Source organism: Drosophila miranda, chromosome XL, assembly GCF_003369915.1.
Source record: "Drosophila miranda strain MSH22 chromosome XL, D.miranda_PacBio2.1, whole genome shotgun sequence".
Taxonomy (NCBI): Eukaryota; Metazoa; Arthropoda; class Insecta; order Diptera; family Drosophilidae; genus Drosophila; species Drosophila miranda.
In genome coordinates, this window is record NC_046673.1 from 15,971,562 (window position 1) to 15,988,751 (window position 17,190).

The 17,190-nt window shown below is 51.1% G+C and overlaps 6 protein-coding genes across 7 annotated transcripts; 2 read left to right on the forward strand and 4 right to left on the reverse strand.

Moving 5' to 3' along the window:
• Positions 1–310: 310 nt before the first annotated feature.
• LOC108162699 (chromosome-associated kinesin KIF4) lies at positions 311–5,095 on the reverse strand. Its single transcript, XM_017297556.2, has 6 exons — positions 4,863–5,095; positions 4,116–4,795; positions 3,894–4,045; positions 1,623–3,835; positions 991–1,556; positions 311–900 (listed from the first exon to the last, which is right to left on the reverse strand). The coding sequence occupies exons 2-6, from the start codon at positions 4,793–4,795 to the stop codon at positions 855–857; spliced, it is 3,657 nt and encodes a 1,218-aa protein (XP_017153045.1). The 5' UTR covers positions 4,863–5,095; the 3' UTR covers positions 311–854.
• Positions 5,096–5,373: 278 nt separating this feature from the next.
• On the forward strand, positions 5,374–7,810 carry LOC108155752 (centromere/kinetochore protein zw10). Its single transcript, XM_017286791.2, has 3 exons — positions 5,374–6,783; positions 6,857–7,196; positions 7,265–7,810. The coding sequence occupies exons 1-3, from the start codon at positions 5,458–5,460 to the stop codon at positions 7,738–7,740; spliced, it is 2,142 nt and encodes a 713-aa protein (XP_017142280.1). The 5' UTR covers positions 5,374–5,457; the 3' UTR covers positions 7,741–7,810.
• Positions 7,758–9,931, reverse strand: LOC108155758 (histone-lysine N-methyltransferase SMYD3). The gene is made up of 5 exons (XM_017286804.2): positions 9,551–9,931; positions 9,242–9,483; positions 9,031–9,164; positions 8,247–8,709; positions 7,758–8,185 (listed from the first exon to the last, which is right to left on the reverse strand). The coding sequence occupies exons 1-5, from the start codon at positions 9,658–9,660 to the stop codon at positions 7,815–7,817; spliced, it is 1,320 nt and encodes a 439-aa protein (XP_017142293.1). The 5' UTR covers positions 9,661–9,931; the 3' UTR covers positions 7,758–7,814.
• A 104-nt stretch (positions 9,932–10,035) lies between these two features.
• On the reverse strand, positions 10,036–11,184 carry LOC108155767 (eukaryotic translation initiation factor 3 subunit G-1). Of its 2 annotated transcripts, none has more exons than XM_017286817.2 (2): positions 11,078–11,184; positions 10,036–11,014 (listed from the first exon to the last, which is right to left on the reverse strand). In XM_017286817.2, the coding sequence occupies exon 2, from the start codon at positions 11,012–11,014 to the stop codon at positions 10,205–10,207; it is 810 nt and encodes a 269-aa protein (XP_017142306.1). In that variant the 5' UTR covers positions 11,078–11,184; the 3' UTR covers positions 10,036–10,204. The 2 variants fall into 2 exon arrangements, with proteins under 2 accessions (XP_017142306.1, XP_017142315.1); XM_017286826.2 differs by having other exon boundaries at positions 11,088–11,178.
• Positions 11,185–11,473: 289 nt separating this feature from the next.
• Positions 11,474–13,821, forward strand: LOC108155745 (60S ribosomal protein L22). The gene is made up of 3 exons (XM_017286770.2): positions 11,474–11,579; positions 11,763–12,404; positions 13,378–13,821. Exons 1-3 carry the CDS (start codon positions 11,568–11,570, stop codon positions 13,642–13,644), a joined length of 921 nt encoding a protein of 306 aa, XP_017142259.1. The 5' UTR covers positions 11,474–11,567; the 3' UTR covers positions 13,645–13,821.
• A 559-nt stretch (positions 13,822–14,380) lies between these two features.
• Positions 14,381–17,085, reverse strand: LOC108155736 (protein transport protein SEC31). Its single transcript, XM_033395831.1, has 3 exons — positions 16,757–17,085; positions 15,847–16,701; positions 14,381–15,791 (listed from the first exon to the last, which is right to left on the reverse strand). The coding sequence occupies exons 2-3, from the start codon at positions 16,610–16,612 to the stop codon at positions 15,106–15,108; spliced, it is 1,452 nt and encodes a 483-aa protein (XP_033251722.1). The 5' UTR covers positions 16,613–16,701; positions 16,757–17,085; the 3' UTR covers positions 14,381–15,105.
• Positions 17,086–17,190: the final 105 nt, after the last annotated feature.

Here is a 17,190-nt window from a genome sequence, read left to right on the forward strand (position 1 = left end):
AGGCTTCAATCACCGCCGTGATATATGGCCCGTCGAATTTCGAATTTCCGTTCAAATGTAAAAGGCACTTCCCCCCCCCCCCCCCCCCCCCCCCCCCCCCCCCCCCCCCCCCCCCCCCCCCCCCCCCCCCTTGCACACACACATGCATCTCCCTTTTCGTCGGCTTTCTGTTAAACCCCCCAGCCAACCATCCACCATCCACCCACCCCCCAACACACAGACACACACACATACACACACAAACACATTGAAACTGTTATAAAAAAAGAAAAGAACCAAATACAAAACAAAAACAAAAAACAATAAAATGTAGAAGTATATGCGAGCTTTTATCGTTATTATTATGAATGAAGGCTCGGATGCGGGTAATGCCTGTCCCCGCAAGTGAAAAAACATTATATCCAAAAAGGCTGGGAGGAGACTGCTTTAGAGGTCGCTGTTATCCCGAAAGATCTGTGGAGCGTCGACGTCGAGTGCCCTCTGGCTGCAGCTCTGTGATCCAGAAAAAATCAAAAAGAAAAGAAATTGTCTAGCTATGGATCCCTTGAGGACGGAAGGCTGGGATACCCAATGCTGATGGGCCTCCAAGGAGGGTACAATGTGAACCTGCATGGATGAAAAATACAGTCCCCGGTTGAGCCGTGATTCGGTCGCGAAATTCTGGTCTGCGAATATTATTTGGAACGTAGCAGAACAGTGACACCCAACCCTTAATCGTATAGTAATCGTAATCGTAAACTTAAAAACAAAAATAATCTAGACTGTGGAGATTGTAAAATCATCAACGTAGATCGCGCGTTGTGTTGTGTCGGGATCTGAAGGATGATAGTGTTAGGCAGAGTTGTCCTTTCTACCTAGAAGAATTTACGTCGTGGCGTGGAAAATGCCAGTCCAGTCATTCTGAAAGAAGAGAAAAAGGGTGGAAGTTGGTTTAATGTAAAAATTTAACATTTTTCAGCACTGTGTCCGCGTATTGGGTCTTTTTCTAACCTGGCTAGCTTGGGGGCGCTGAATTCTTCGGTGGAAGTGGTTTTGCCTGGGGGGGCTGGAGTAGCATTCTGATCGATCGATCGCTTGGCAGGCGATAGGACGTTGGAAGTGGGCGCAGACTCAGAGCCGAATGCTGGCTCTGGTGAGGCAAATGTAGATTCCTCGCCCACCATCTTATCATCCTGCTGCTTCTGTTCCTCTAGCGGCTCCTCTTTGATCTCGAGGATATCAGCCTTGGGTGAATTTGTTGGCTGCGGCTTCGCGTTGCGTTTCAGTGGATTCATGCAAGAGCCCTTGCAGCCGCAGTTGTCGCCACAGCCGTTGCTGGAGGAGAAGCAAGCGCAGCGTTTTGTATTGCATTTGGTGCGGCACTTGCACTTTTTCGATATGTAGTGGCGACCCCCCTCTACGACCTCCGTGGCCGAGGTGGAGTGCTGGGAATTGACCGACCCATTGATCTCAGTGTTTACGCTGAGGGCCAGCTGCTGTTCGCCGGTCGGCATTGACGTCTCCTGGGCCTGTGGGGTGGCACGTTCGGTTTTGTCGTTGACCGACTGCGTATACATCTGCGGTGAGGTGATTAATTACGTTTGGCATTGCCCTGTTGTGCTCGACTGAAGTACTCTACTCACCTTGGAACGTCGCTTGGTGCTGGGGATCCATTCGGGGTCGTCATCGCTGCTATCGCTCACAACTTCAATGGTTTCAGAGAGGAACTCAACGCTCTCATTGTGATTATCGCGGGATGGGGCCGCCTTAGCTTGTTTTTCTTTTGTGTATGTCCTTTCCTTGCTCGACTTCAGACGATCGTACTGTTTCTGAAGGGTTTCGCGGCTGCTCAACAGCTCCTCGATAATCTCTTGGTGCGTTTCGCCTGCGGGCTGCTGCGTGGCCGCCGTGCGCAACAGGACAGCCACCTTCTCCTCGTAGGCACGCTGCTGGGCGAGCATTTGGTCCTCGTGGTGGGCCTCGACCTGGCGCAGCCGCTTGGCCAGAGCATCGTGCCGCTGCTGGTTCTCCAGCAGCTGGCAGCGCTGTTCTTCCATGGCGATACGCTGCTCGAAAATGTTGTGCGCCTGCTGGCGCCGCTGCTGGACGAGGCTCTTCAGCAGCTGCTTACTAACGGCACGCGATTCGTTGAGGCTGTGGACGCTCTCGGCGAGGGCCTTGCTGCGGCTGTCCAAATCGCTGAGGCAGACCTTCTGTTGGAGATCAGCTATCTGGGCGTTGCGCATCTCCAGCTCCTCCTCGATCATGGCCAGCTGTTTGGGATCCCCACCAGATTTCACTTGATTGTAGTGGCTATTGATGATCGCCCGGTCCTCCATGAGCTGTTCGAGACTGTGCTCGGCATCGATCACTGAGAGGATGACCTCCAGTTCGCGTTCCACCCAGGAGTCTGTCTTGGCCCCACCTGTGGGATCCTTGGCATGGCGCTGACGCTGTGCCGATGCCTGGCGATCGAGGGCGTCCTTCAGCCGCTTATTGGTGGCCAGGGCCTCCTCACATTTGCGCTTCAGCACCTGCCGCTGCTTGGTGTGCAGGGTCTGCTGACGCACCATTTCGCTCTGCATTTTGCGGTCCTTGCTCTTCAGCTGGGTGAGCTCCTTCTCGCGCACTGTTCGCCATTGGCGGAACTTGTCCGACTCGCATCGCATCGTACGGATGAGCTTCACCTTGGACTCCTTCATGGCCCGTATTTCGGCGCTCAAATTGTTGATCTTCTCCCGCTCCTTTTCGCGCATCTTCAGCATATTGGCCTGTGTGATGAGTTTCCGCCGCAGTTCGGCGATCTGTAGCTCCAGCAGCTGCAGCCGCTTGCGACGCTCTTCGGCAATCCGGGCCGAGGGGTCCTTGCTCTTGATGGTGCGCAGCTGGTCGATCAGATCGCGCCGCTCGCTCTCCAGCTCGTCGATCTTCTGGTTGCATTGCTTCACCTTCTCGTCATCGTCATCGTCCAGCTTGCTGAAGTTGCGACAGATGCGCTCGTGCAGCTCCTGCTTGAGGTCCAGCTGGCGGTTGATGGTTCGCAGTTCGCCGACCAGACCCAGCTGCTTTTTGGTGTAGTCCTCCGACTGGGAATTGAGCAGCTCGTGGGCCTCCTCGCCCATGGCGTCGCCCATGGCGTCGCCCTCACCATCGCCATTTGTTCTGTTGCTTGATCTCGATTCGTGGCCGTGCGTCTGCAGCTCTTCCTCGGTGCTCTGCAGCACCTCGTCGACCTGATCCACCAGCTGACTGATCTCTTGCATCTGATCGGTTGGTTCCGATGGCTCGGCGCCCTCTGCCAGCTGTGCCTGCAGCTTGCTCTTTAGCTGGATAACGTACGCCTTGAGCTTATCGTGGGCTGCTTCTGCAATGTGGGCCCGCATCTCCTTCTCTGTGAGATCGATCAGAGCCTGGTGCAGCTCCTGCTGTAGCTTACGGGTCTTCTCCTGCAGCGTCTTTACCAAATCCTGTAGACCCTGTTGGTCAGCAGCAGCCGTAGAGGATGCTGATGTACCATCAGCGCCACTTGGCAGCGGATCGAGTCCGGCCGCCCCCACAGCACAATTAATGGAGCTGCTCATCTTGCCCACGCCCAGCAGCTCCACGCGCAGCTTCTGTATGATGTCCTTGAGCATATTGACCTCGGCCGCATGCGGATCCATATTGACCACGGGCTTGTTCTTGATCTGAAGCGCACGATCTGCATAGCGAAGGGTGCTCAGCGTCTCAGACACATTGTAGTCAGCCGGACTGACGCAGGCAATCATCAATGTGATGGAGTTGCCGCCCAGCGAGTCCTGGAGCAGGCGCGTCAGCTTCGACTGGCGGTATGGTATATAACCAGAAACGTGTCCGGCTGTAAAATGGACACAAAATGAGAAAGGGTTTGGCTTTTGATAAGCGGCAAAACCTACAGCCCAATGCGTTTATCACATTTCCGAGAGCCAGCAGGCCTTTGTTGATGTTGACCCCCTCCTTGAAGCGATCCCCAATGGCCAGTGTCTTTGAGCAGCGTTCTGATCCAGCCAGATCCACAAGGTTAAACTTGGAGGTGGTCACCGCCTTCCTAAAGATCACAAGAGATGAATGCGAGAATGTAATTCCACAGGATTCTGTGTTTTTCTTTGGACACTTACCCGCCTTCCAGCTTGCTGGAAACCACGGTAAGTGTAAAAATAGCATGTGATCGAGATGATGTCTCGTTCATAGCAGTGGCTGCCACTGCCCGACCGGCGGAGCCGCGCATCAGATAATCGGTAGCGTCACGAGCGGATTTTACATCTAATTCGGTGAGGCCAGGCATCACAATCCGATTCTGTATCTCTCGTATGTCCACGGTGGCTTTTTCGCGCTTTTGCGCCGAAAACAAATCAAAGAACTGTTCTTGGTAGAGTTCAACAAAAGAGCAAGTCACTTTGAACGTGTATTCCGCCTTCAGCTCGGCAATGTGTCCGAATATATCGTGGACGGCCCGCGGAATGACGCCCACATCCTCATCGAGGACACCGTTGAAAGCCGTGCCCATGGTGTATGTTTTGCCAGAGCCAGTCTGGCCGTACGCTAAGATGGTCACATTATAGCCATCGAGGAGCTTCTTCAGCTTTCCCTGGACACATGCCTCAAATAGATCTTTCTGGGTGTCGTTGATGTCGAAGACATGGTTGTATGTGTAGCACTCGCCGCGATTGATTGACACTTGGGGGGAACCGTTCGCCGAGCGCTCGAGTGCAATGCGGCAGCCGCGTTCCACCTCCGATTTGACGAGGGGACGCACGCGCAATGCCACTGTAACTGTGCTGGTGTCGTCGCTGGACATCTGCGGCAGAGAGCAGACCAGACCAGTTAGTACTCGTACCCTTCGCCATTTTGGGGGGACTTCTTACCTTGTTGACCGGATTCCCGACAGGTATTGTAAATTGTATCGCAGTGAAGAAATTTGCAAGTCTTAAACAAATAATAAAACAAAAACTAATAATCAGAGCACAAAAAAAAAACACCGAAACACCGAAAGCCTGAGTATTAACTACAGTATATGTTTAGCCGGCTGTGATTGTGCAAATTTGTGTAGCTTATGCGACGCTTGTATTTTTCCCGGCCTCCTTTGCCAGTAAATTCGAAAATGGTGGCATAATATATCGATACAACAGCTGGGCTGGAATTTTTCAAACGGTCACACTAGTTCATGCGATAGTTAAACTATCGATAATAGGAACACGGACGCCTAACACACAACTACTAATTATATAATTTTTTAAAGGACCCCACTGTCTGTTTACAATATTGGAAAAACTTAGATGAACTTTGTTGCAAAAATGTTTTGTATTTCAAACGCTGACCTGACTATCGATACCTGAAAATCGATAGTTGCATGTCTTTTTTTTTCTATTGTGGAACGCCATAATTTGGCCACACTCGGCAGTCGCCACAACACACAAAAGTTTCGTATTTTTTTTTTTATATCCTTTATTTCAATAAATCATGGCTGCAAGAGCGCAGATCAAGTTGTTGCCGGAGATGTTCCAGAGCAATGGGTGTGCAAGCCTCGAGAGCACGAAATCGACAGTTTCCAAAGTACAGACGCGCACTGAACGCTTCCAACAGCGCGTCAGAAAGCATATAGACGATAACTATTCGGAGTTTATGACCAATCATACATCGCCGGACATCTTCCTGGAGGAGTCCAGTTCGCTGGGCCGGGAGATCAACGACCTGCTTGAAACGGTAGGCACCGAGGGCCTGGCCGCTCTAAATGGCTCAAGCACGCAGTTGGCCGACCACAGTCGGGAGCTGCGTGAACTAATGCTGGGCCTGCAGGTCAGTGAGCACATTCTGAAGATCGACGAGCTCTTCCAGTGCGTAGAAGAGGCGAAGGGCACCAAGGACTATCTGGTGGTCCTCGATCTGGTGGGGCGTCTTCGATCGGTCATATACGGCGAGGGCGAAGCCGCTACCCAAGATGTGGTGCGCATCTTCCAGGCCCTCGAATGCTATGAAACCATCAAGGTGAAGTACCATGTACAGGCCCATCTCCTGCAGCAGAATATGCAGGAGCGCTTCGATCGGTTGGTGCAACTCAACTGCAAATCCTTTCCCAATTCCAAGTGCGCCACACTGCTGGTCAGCAAGGAGGAGGGTCAGCTGCATGACATTGTCATCGCATTATTCCAGGAGCGCTACAATCCCGTCAGACTGTGTGAATTCCTGCTGGAAAACTGCATCGAGCCGCTTATCCTCAAGCCGGTCGGGGTGGAGTGCAACGAGAACGCCAAAGCCGGCACCTATGTCCAACTCTCGCTCTCATACTCCACCAAGGAGAGTGGCACGGCTAGCGGCACTAGCACACAACTGAGACCGAACTACAAGCAGGTGCTCGAGCACTTTCGACTGCTCCTCCAGACGTTGAGCGGCATCAACCACAGCCTGTCCAGCAGCCAGCATGTTTTCAGCATCATTGGAAATCATGTCAAGGATCGCATGATGCATTTGCTGGTCAACGACTGCCTTATACCGGCTGTGCCCGAGACCATGGAAGAGTACCAGGCCTCCACGTTGTGCCAAGATGTGGCCCACTTTGAACAGTATCTGGCCGACTCGTTCCTCATCAATCCCGAGGTGGATCGCGAACTCAGTCGGTTCATCGAACGGTACGAGAACTATTATCGTAATCGGCTGGGCAGTCGCGTCGTGGAGTCGACCCAGGAGATTATACAGCGTGATCTGCAGGACATGGTGCTGGTGTCGCCCAACAAGCAAGCAACGGATCCCTTCCACTTCCCCCGCTGCATGGTCTCGAGGAGTGCACAGGTAGAGAAGGATGAACAGGACCATCATCCTCCCTTTCGAATCACGTAAAATTCCTATTGCTTTCGTTTTGCAGGACTTTATGAAGCTAATGGAACGCATTATGCGACAACGGAAGGAGAAGCCGCGCAAGGACGAGGCCGATCCCCTGGCCAGCGTCATTGGCATGATGCTGCAGACGTACATCGACGAGGTGCCCAAGGTGCACAAGAAACTGCTTCAGAGCATTCCACAGCAGTCGGTGCTGTTCCACAACAACTGCATGTACTTCAGACATTGGGTGGCCCAGAATGCCAGCAAGGGGATCGAGAGTTCTTCCGCACTGGTCAAGACGCTGGAGGCCACTGGGACCATGCACTTCCGGGTGCAGGTCACCTACCAGACCTCCATACTGAAGTACATCATGAGGAGATTCGGTGAGTGTGAGCACCCGACTGATGATTCCCTATTTCTCCCAAAATTTTGACATTTGACATTTTTGCAGAATTTGAAGGTCCGCATACGCTGGGCACCGGCCCATTGAAGCTTGTGCGTCGTTGCCTGCGTCAGCTGGAGCTGCTGAAGAACGTGTGGCAGAATGTCCTGCCTGATAATGTGTACAAGAGCACCTTTGTGGAGCTACTCGATGCGTTCATCAATGAGCTGGTGCGTCACATTTTCAGACAGCGCGACATCTCCGCAACCATGGCCAGCGATCTGAGCGACCTAATCGATGTGGTACTGGAGAAAGCCCCAAAACTGTTCCGCGATCCCCATGAGGTGCATCAGGTGCGCTCGTGGATGAAGTTGCAGCAACTCAAGACCATGATGAATGCCTCGCTCAAGGAGATCACCGAACTGTGGTGTAAGGGAGCCGGCCCGCTGACGGCCAACTATAAGGCCGATGAGATACAGTATCTGATACGGGCCCTGTTCCAGGACACCGATCGTCGGGCCAAGGCCATCACCCAGATTATGTAGAGCTGATTCCCCGCTAATGTTATTTAGATTATGCTTTAATTCTTAATAAAAAACAATGCCAAAAGGTCTATCCATCAGTTGGCCTCGTGGCGGGCCTGAAAGATAAGTGGATACAGCTGCTCAACGAGCAGTCTATGGTCCCGGCCATGTGTGACGGACAATATGCGCTGGGCCTCCTCCAGATGATGACGGGCCTCCTTGTGGTGGCGCTCGAAGAGCTGTATCTTGCCAAGCTTCATGTGTAGCAGGCCCACCAGCGGATTCCACTGGCCATGGTACATCTGGAAGCCCGGTAACAGCTGCTGGCCGTAGTCGAGGGCTTCCTCCCATTTTCCCACCTCGATGGCCGCCTCAAAGGCAGCATCCAATGTCTTGACATGCCACACGTTCAGAGGATGCATGAGGCCCGCCTGTTTGTCCAGGCATACCTTGCATACGTCAAGATCTGCAGGAGCAGGAGCAAATCAGTGAAAGAAAGAAGTCACACGAAATTAAGTCACACTTACAGGCCACATCCTTCATGGCCTCCAGATTGTGCTTGGTCAGGGCCATGATCTCATTGTAGGCATTTCTCAGCTTGGGACTGATGCCCACCGAACAGCGCTTGCAGTTGTTCCACTCGATGTTGATGCTGGCGCTGCATTTCCGATTGGGACAGGCGGCGGCTGTCATTTGGCGCGCCTCCTTTGGATCGCGACACTTGCTGCAAACGCACAGGAAGTAGTAGTGGTCCTTGAGGTCCTGTCGCCGCTGTTCGGGCGTGTTCAACAGATCGATGTAACTGATGAAAATCTTCGACCAGTCCAGGCAGGGCATATCCTCCAGGGCGTGTATGTGCAGCTCGTTCCCCTCAAAGGTGGCCACCGCATTCGGCTGGCAGCTGTGGTCGGTGATCGAGACACCCAAATAAATGGCAGTGGCAATGGAGTTCATCTCAGCATCCAAAACATTAAAACCGTTTGTGATTAGCTGCGGCATTGATACAAATAAAGATACAGATACGGATATAAAGAGATGGCAAAAGAAAAGAAAAAGAAAAGAGCTAGCTATCAAAACATCACATTTGAGTGTATCTAAACCGTGAACCTCGCGAAATGATCAATCGCCTGGCAAGGCGCCAGCCCCGCGCCATTGATTGGTTTCTTATTCGGGCAGAACAGGAGCGGATTCGGGTACATTTTTAGTTTTGCACCACAGGTGGGTGATGTTCCACCTCCATCTCCTCCTCCCGTTTCTTCTTATATCTAAGACATGCGCCTGCCTGTCCACCATCAGGTGGCTGTTACTTACACGACCATAGATGCTCATTAGTTCTGACTTGTTTGGCACTGTGCTTGGGCTATCGGCCATCATATCCGTGAGCACGGCATGCAACGAGTCCAAGTGCTCCAGCCGCTTTGGGTCATTCTTGATTTCAGCATAATCTGTGGAAGGCCAGGAGCAGTCCATTAGCAGTCCATTGGCAGTCCCTGAATGGGGCCCATGGGGGCGTACTACTCACGGGACATGAGGTCACGGAACTTGCGGGATCCATGCTCAGTATAATAGCCACGGATTAGATCGCCGCCATGCTGGAGGCGCAGTATGAGGCGACACAGCATGCGGGCGGCATCCGGCACAATCCGTGGATGGATGCTTTTAAGGAATGGGCACTCGTGCTTGTGCTGTGCCCAGGCTTGGGTCTGGCAGGATCGGTTACAGTAAGACACATATCGGCAGTTCGAACACTTTCGCACCTTGGTCCTAGGATCAAAATGGAATCGTGTAAATATTAATAAGCCTTTCAATTCGCATTTCACAAAACACTTACGCCTCCACGCAGTTATCGCAGCGCTCCAGGCGATACTGCGACTTGAGCACAAACGCAAAAGGCTTCTCTGTGAGGATGCGCTGTCCTCGTTTGACGGACTTCCCATCCATGGCGACTGGGATGGGGATGGGATACCTGGGACCAGAGTCTTCTGCTGCTGTTGCTTGGCCGGGGGCTCGTCACGTACGACTAAAAATGAGCGCACACCTGCCCCTCAAAAAATAATTTCGAAGTTTCTACTTTTGAATGTTTTGCGGCATCTAGATCTATTTTTAGACACAAATTTGCGTAAATCGCAGGCGAAGAACAAAACAAAAAATATTTGTTTTCGTTTTGTGCAGCAGAGCAGCGCAGCCCCGCGCGGTGACCAGCGTTGCCATATCGTTGGCGCAAGAACATGTACGGGGTACAGGTACAGTGATAACCACTCAAATTGAACTGAACTTTTTGATTGATTTGATTTTACAAAGTAAAAATGCCACACATTGTTGCTGTTGTCTTCCGGGCCCTTGCAGGCAATATTTTTTCTCATTTATTTGTAGCAAACCTTTAGCTTAAGGATATTTATTATGTGATCAATCCAAGCCTGTGGCGGCGCTGGGGCGAATAGACGGGCCTTTACAGATAGATATAGCTAAACCAAGACTAACACGACTAATTGTTCTGCGGCTTTGACCATTCAACGCTGAGAATCAGATGATCGTAGCCGTGTCCGTTCAATATCTCGATGGCTGCCGCAGCATCCTTGCGCTGCTTGAAGTGCACATATGCGAAGCCCTTGCAGAGGCCGGTATTCTTGTCGCGGGCCAGGTACATTTTACTTTGTGGTCCAATCTTCTTAACCAGCTCCTCCAGATCCGCCTCCGTCATCGATTCCGACAGATTCGAGATACGAATGGCGGCGGTGTCGTCGCGACCACGCATTCCCAGGCCCCCCTTTTGGCTGTCCTTGAGGAATGGCGGCACATATTTACCGGACTTGGGTGCATCCACGGCGGCAGAGGCAGCCGCTGCAGCCTTCTTCTCCATGAGATTTGTATCCATGGCGGTACCTTTGTAGGGGCAATTGACGGACCAATGCTCGCCATTGCAAATACGACACTTGGCAATGTTCTTGGTGGGATCGAGCAGCGGATCGTTGGCCTTCTCGTCTTCCTTGGAGTTGAGGAACTGCATGATGATTTCCTCGGATACCATTGTGGTGTGCGAGTTGGGGCCGGGCTTGTCGCTCTTCGATTCCCCAAACTTGGTCCACGTGCGACGCTTGGCCACGGTCTTTGGCACCACCTGCTTGGAGATTTTGTAGGTGCGCACGACCTTTGTCTTCTTGTCGTCCTTGTTGTATTTGTATTCGGTCACATACTTGTGGCCATTCTCAACGTTCTCCGTTGTCGGCGGCAGGCCGCCGTAGTCGAGCTCCACCTCATCGGCCCAAGACGACTTGATAGTTTCAACGCCCGGCATCTGGAAATGTTCAAGTGAAACATACAATTTTATACACTCGACATATCGTTAGTGGTTTATTACTTTGTTGTACCCTGCAATTTAATAGCGTAATGGAAATATAAAATTTCGCCACGAGTAAGCAGAACAGATCCGCAACACGAAAAGAGCCAGGGTTGATAATTTCGTATCGATATATGGTTTATATCGATGTTTTAATTGCTAATTGGCGCACAATCGTGCTGCCAACATTTTAATGAAAAAAAGCTGTTTTTATGGTACTCACAATTTACAGCAAGCAAAAAAATAGGCTAACAAACTTTTGTATTATTATTATTATAATAAAAACATTTCAAACGTAGGAAACATTACTTATAAGTAAATGTTTCCACAAAAAAGGGCCAACAGCACTCCCTGTTAGAGATGAAAGCCGCTAAATATCGATTGCGTTCAGTTTATTTGGGAACGCCGTCAAATGACAGCTCCTAGGCCGGCAATTTCGCAGACGCCGAAGTGTTGTCAAATTTGACAGCCAGCGTTGGGTTCTTTTCCTTCGTGGTTTTCGACTGACAAGATGGCTCCAACTGTAAGTGCTGAAAAGAAATCGTGAAAGTGTAATGCAATCCTATGATAAACGTTCGCGAAAGTTGCAGAATATCAATCTATATTCCATCTATTAAACGAAAAAGTGGAAATCTCGCAACAAATCAAACCATTAATGACGTAACTTGAAAGCTGATTAGTAAGTTTTATTTTTTTGTATGTGCAGGCCAAGACCAACAAGGGTGATACTAAGGCCGCTGCTGCTAAGCCGGCTGAGAAGAAGGCCGCTCCTGCCGCCGCTAAGGGCAAGGTGGAGAAGCCCAAGGCTGAGGCTGCCAAGCCCGCCGCCGCTGCTGCCAAGAACGTGAAGAAGGCACCAGAGGCCGCTAAGGATGTGAAGGCTGCTGCTGCCGCCGCCGCCAAGCCCGCGGCTGCTAAGGCTGCTGCTGCTGCCAAGGCAGCTCCCGCTAAGGAGGCCGCCAAGAAGGCACCCGCGGCGGCTGCTGCTGCTGCCAAGAAGGCTGCTCCAGCCAAGGCTGCTGCTCCCGCTCCAGCGAAGACTGCTCCCGTTAAGAAGGCAGCCTCCACTGCCGCGGCTGCTCCCCCAGCCAAGAAGGCCGCCCCTGCCAAGGCTGCTGCTCCAGTAGCCGCCGCTGCTGCTGCTGCTGTGCCAGCTGCCGCTGCCGCTCCGGTTGCTGCCAAGCCTGCTGCCCCCAAGCCCAAGGCAAAGGCAGCACCGGCACCCAGCAAGGTGACGAAGAAGAATGTGCTCCGCGGCAAGGGTCAGAAGAAGAAGAAGGTCTCCCTGCGCTTCACCATCGACTGCACCAACATCGCTGAGGATAGCATCATGGATGTTGCCGACTTCGTAAGTACCCCGAGCCATCTGCCCAAGAACCGCCATCAGCTGAACTCTGGCTACCGCACCAAGCTTTCCATTGCCCCCAATCATAGCCTGGGGCTTTGGATAAAAAGTTGTGGTTATAGCGAACTTTCATTTGCGATTAAACTGCTTGCGGATTCAATATTCGTTCCGCTAGCGGTTAACAACTCTTGGAACATGTTCACAATCAGATTAGACAAAATAGAAAATCGTCTTCAAACACTACTCTGTCGATCAATCTTCGATTCGCCTATCATGGCGGCACGCGTCTCTGTATAAAGTGCTCCCCATTCCCGTGGGGAGTGCGCCGATAAGGGGCTCTGGTCACTGCACAACGGGGTAGCCACTGATCGCCAGTAACCTGGTACTGGCCAGTTGGTGCAACCGTCTGTGAACAGCGTCAAGCCGTGCTATGTGTACCGCCACGTGGTGGGCCCCGGGTTGAGTGCGGCACAACCGTGTCGCATCGAGCCAAAATTCATAGTGCGCCCTGCTCAAGTGCTCCGACATCCGTGACACTGCAGGTTTTTCCCACAACAATAGAGCTAGATTTCCAATAAAGAATACACTAAAGCTCAGTCGTATAAACACCCGTATGTGGGCAAACCGTAAGCGCTTCACGCGCTAGTTTCAGAGCAGGGCGCTGCTGATTGCATCTCCCGCCCACCATCTCCCGATCAGGTAACTACTACTAACTAAATTCATCATTATCATCCGTACCGAAACTATTTTAGGCCACGACGATTTGCCGTCAGAGAGTGAAGCTCTGCGTCGCTCTGATGGCAGTGTACTCAGTGGCATATTAAAAAATTGGTCACTCTTCTTAATTTGGGCCTTCAGTTGACAACTGACTGTTGGCCTTAACACTGAAAGAGACATCTTAATCGCCGCCCAATCGAACGCATTAATACTCTCTGGTCCTTGTCCCCTGCTAACCGTATCCACCTATGTTTTGCAGGAGAAATACGTTAAGGCTCGCCTAAAGGTCAACGGTAAGGTTAACAATCTTGGCAACAATGTCACCTTTGAGCGCTCCAAGTTGAAGCTGCACGTCAGCTCCGATGTGCACTTCTCCAAGGCCTACCTCAAGTACCTGACCAAGCGGTACTTGAAGAAGAACAGCCTGCGCGACTGGATCCGCGTTGTGGCCAACGAGAAGGACTCGTACGAGCTGCGCTACTTCAGAATCAGCTCCAACGATGACGAGGACGACGATGCGGAGTAAAGATGATACAAAGACAGCAATAACAAAAGGATTTACAATGGCATTGTATGGCTGATTCGTTTTTATTAAATATCACGTTACGGTCGTGTTTTTATAAGCAAACAACAACAAATTGTAAACTAATTGAAAATCCATTTTTTGGGTCTACCACAAAATAAAAAAACTGTGTAAACCTGATATTTATATGTTCAATTATTTAGTTACGATCCCAAAAAAACAAAACAATTTGTGCAATCAAGCTGCTGCTGTCTGGTTCAGCCAGTACTTGATTGTTCTCTCTTTGCAGTTGATCTCTCAATGGGAGGGCAGCGCTACTCATCGGACAATGTATATCTAGCTCGCTCACTCTTGTGATGGACAGGGTCGACAAGAGAATGACGACAGGAAGGGAAGTGTACGTTTGTCCATGCATATTATGTACAACATTTGAGCACGGCTTTTGTTTATTTTGTTTTGCAAATATTTGTGTACCGGGTTTTTATTACCTTGAAGCGCAATACTTGTGCCGTACCAAATAAAGACTTCACCTCTGACTAACCTAACTGTGTGGGTGTACGTGCTGTGAGCACGAGTGTGAGCGGGATGGAACGAGGGCCGCTGCTGCTTCTGCTGCTTGTGCAATTACAGTTAATAAAAAATCAACTCTAGTTTGCGCTATTCCGTGGCATACAAGTTATTCAAAAGCAATTCCTATGATGCCTACGCCTACACCATGGGAAATAAAACAATTTCCATGTCGGGTGCGTGGGTGTAGGGGGTGTTGGTCAAAAGCGTTTATTTCAACAATTAAAGAGTGCAATGCTTACATACACTAGGACAAAATAAAAACAAAAAGAACAGAAAAACGTGCAGCAATTATAATTCTAGAAAAATATTCAAACCCTTTTAGGGCCGTACTTAGTACTTTCGTTTTTTTTTTTTTTTTGCTTACATAATTCGTTACTTGAGAATAAAGGGTATTATATATTCGAATGTCTTTTTGGTTCAAACTTGTGAGAGATTCGTTGTTGAGAGACGACTGAATGGATCTTAGGCTCACAGGCACAATCGAGGGTTAAGTTAAGGAAACGCGCTTTCACGCAAATGGGTACGGTTTTTGGGTATACATTATGTATAAGTTCATATTTATATATAAATATATCGAGACAATAAGCTGGAAATACTAAGACGGGATGTCGCTGAATACTGACTGCTGTAGTTTGAAGAGGGTACGCAATAAATAAACAATTTTCACCCAATTAACACGTGCTATTTGTCACTTGTCCACGCCCATGGCGAGCGGGACCATAACGCATTTGGAATATCGATCTTGGCCAGCGTAAACAGACTCTTAGGTAACCTGCGGCAATCATTTCAAGGCCCCTAAAAGCTGCGGACAGGGGCGGTCAACTAGGGGTGGTGGGTGCAGTGGACGGCTAACAGTGGAGTGACTAATGGTACTAAAACCGGATAATAGAGGATTTAAAACGAATTGGAAAGTTCTGGAGCTGTCAGACGCATGGCGAGTGCACCGACTGCAACCAGCAAAAGGCCCAGGCTACCACCAGGTGCCAGGAGTGAGGCTCCGCTAGCGCTGGACTTGAGGGCTGCGTCCATCGATGAGGAGGCCGCCGGGGGTGTCTGCACCTGCTGAGACCCTGGTTGGGCCGCTGCCATAGGAGCCAATGGAGCAGGTCCTTCGCCGGGTGCTGCCGTCGGTGGCGGAGGCGCCGGATAGCAGGCAATCTTCTCCACCTCAATCATCTTGGTGCTGTCGGCCGGATCTGTCTCATTGACCTTGGTGGGCACACAAATTATGCCACCGGGTGGCGGTGGAGCTGCAGCTGCATCTGCCGAATTAGGCACGGTCATATTGGAGGTTTCCGGGCTGAATGGCGCCATGGGAGCTGGCATTGCAGCTGGCTGGGCATCTTGGGTTGTGTTCATTGGTGCTGGTGCTGGTGCTGCTGCAGCTACTCCAGCTGCATTGATAACTGTGGTGCCGTCGCTGGCATTCACCGGCACTCCATTGTTGATGATGATAATGCGGTCCTGACCGGCAGCTGCAGGAGCTGCAGCTGCAGCTGGCTGCGATGAGCTGCCACCGGAGGGGGTCAACGCGTGGCCAAGCAGAGCGCCACCCAATCCACCAGCAAGTAGACCCGTTCCTGCAGAAAAGCTTCCGTATTAGAGTGGAGGAGATAGAGAGAGAGATGAACTTACCAAAGCCCAGGCCTGATGATGATTGTTGGGGTGGCTGCGAATAGTAGGTGGCCCCTGGAGGCAGAGCAGAGCCAGCCTGGTAATATGTGGCCCCCGGCGGTGCGGCTGCCGGCTGATAGCCCCCGCCCATGGGCATATGTCCCGACGAGGGATAGTAGGTGGCGCCGGCTGGTAGATTGCTTGGGTAGCCATTGTGTCCGCCCGATGGATAGTACGTGGCTCCGGGTGGTGCTCCGGCATATTGGGTGCCATGGTTTTGGGTGGCCGTGATAGGCTGATGGACGTTTGAGGTGGCTGCTCCATAGCTTGGCGGAGCGGCACCGTAGCTGGGCGGAGCTGCCCCATAGCTGGGTGCATGATAGGAGGGCGCCTGCTCGTGCACATTTGGTCGAGCGCCGCCTACGGGATTTGAGGCGGAGTAGGCGGGTGGCGGACCCTGGGGCACATTCCAGCCAGCTTGAGGAGCCGGAGCCGAAGCCGGATTCGCGTTCGCATTCACATTCGGCCGATTCGGCTGCGAGTTGTAGTTGGGATAACTCAGCTTGGCCACGTCCGCATGCGAGTTGCCGGCCGCATGTCCGTTCGTGCTGTAGCTGGGCTGGGTCACATGACCGTTGGAGCTGGATGAGGATGATGTTTTGCGCTGGTTGCTGCCTTGGTTACGTCGCGCATCCACAACATCAACGCTCCCTTGCGTCAGCAGGAGGGCAAACAGGCTGAGGGCGACTACTGCGCAATTGGAAGAAGCCATCCGTGATCCGGTCATCTGCCTCCGTGACAGGTCGGTCTTAACGATTTTCAATACTTTCGATGGCCCCTTGAATACAGAGCAGACTCCGACAAAAACAGAAAATTCTGCGAAATGAAAACGTTAATCATAATTCAGCGATCAAATGTGCATGCTAATTACAGAAACCAGTTTCTCTCGACTGCTGCTGATGATGATGCTGCTGCTGCTGCTGCTGCTCTTGCTATTGGCTTGCCTTGGTTATTAACTGATTTCACTTGTCTGTTTTGGACCCAAGCCAGCGAAAAGCTTTCGAACGTTCCGGACTTCAACAGATGAATAATTTGTATAACATATCGATAGTCGCGTGGTTCGATGCAAGCTGAGCGCAAAATGCTAATCGAGTTAAATTTTTTGTTTCAATTATCTAAAAACAGTTTTATTTATTCTATTAATATTATCTTTGGACTGTGAATGACTAAATAGGTCTCGTCGGGAGCTGAAGTTCGTTCGTGTTGTCCCTTATCGTGCGTGTTTGCTTGTTGATTTGGAAGGTTGTTTGCGGACGAATTTTTTTATAAAGTTTTCGCCCTTACGTGCCCCCAACAAAAAATGAA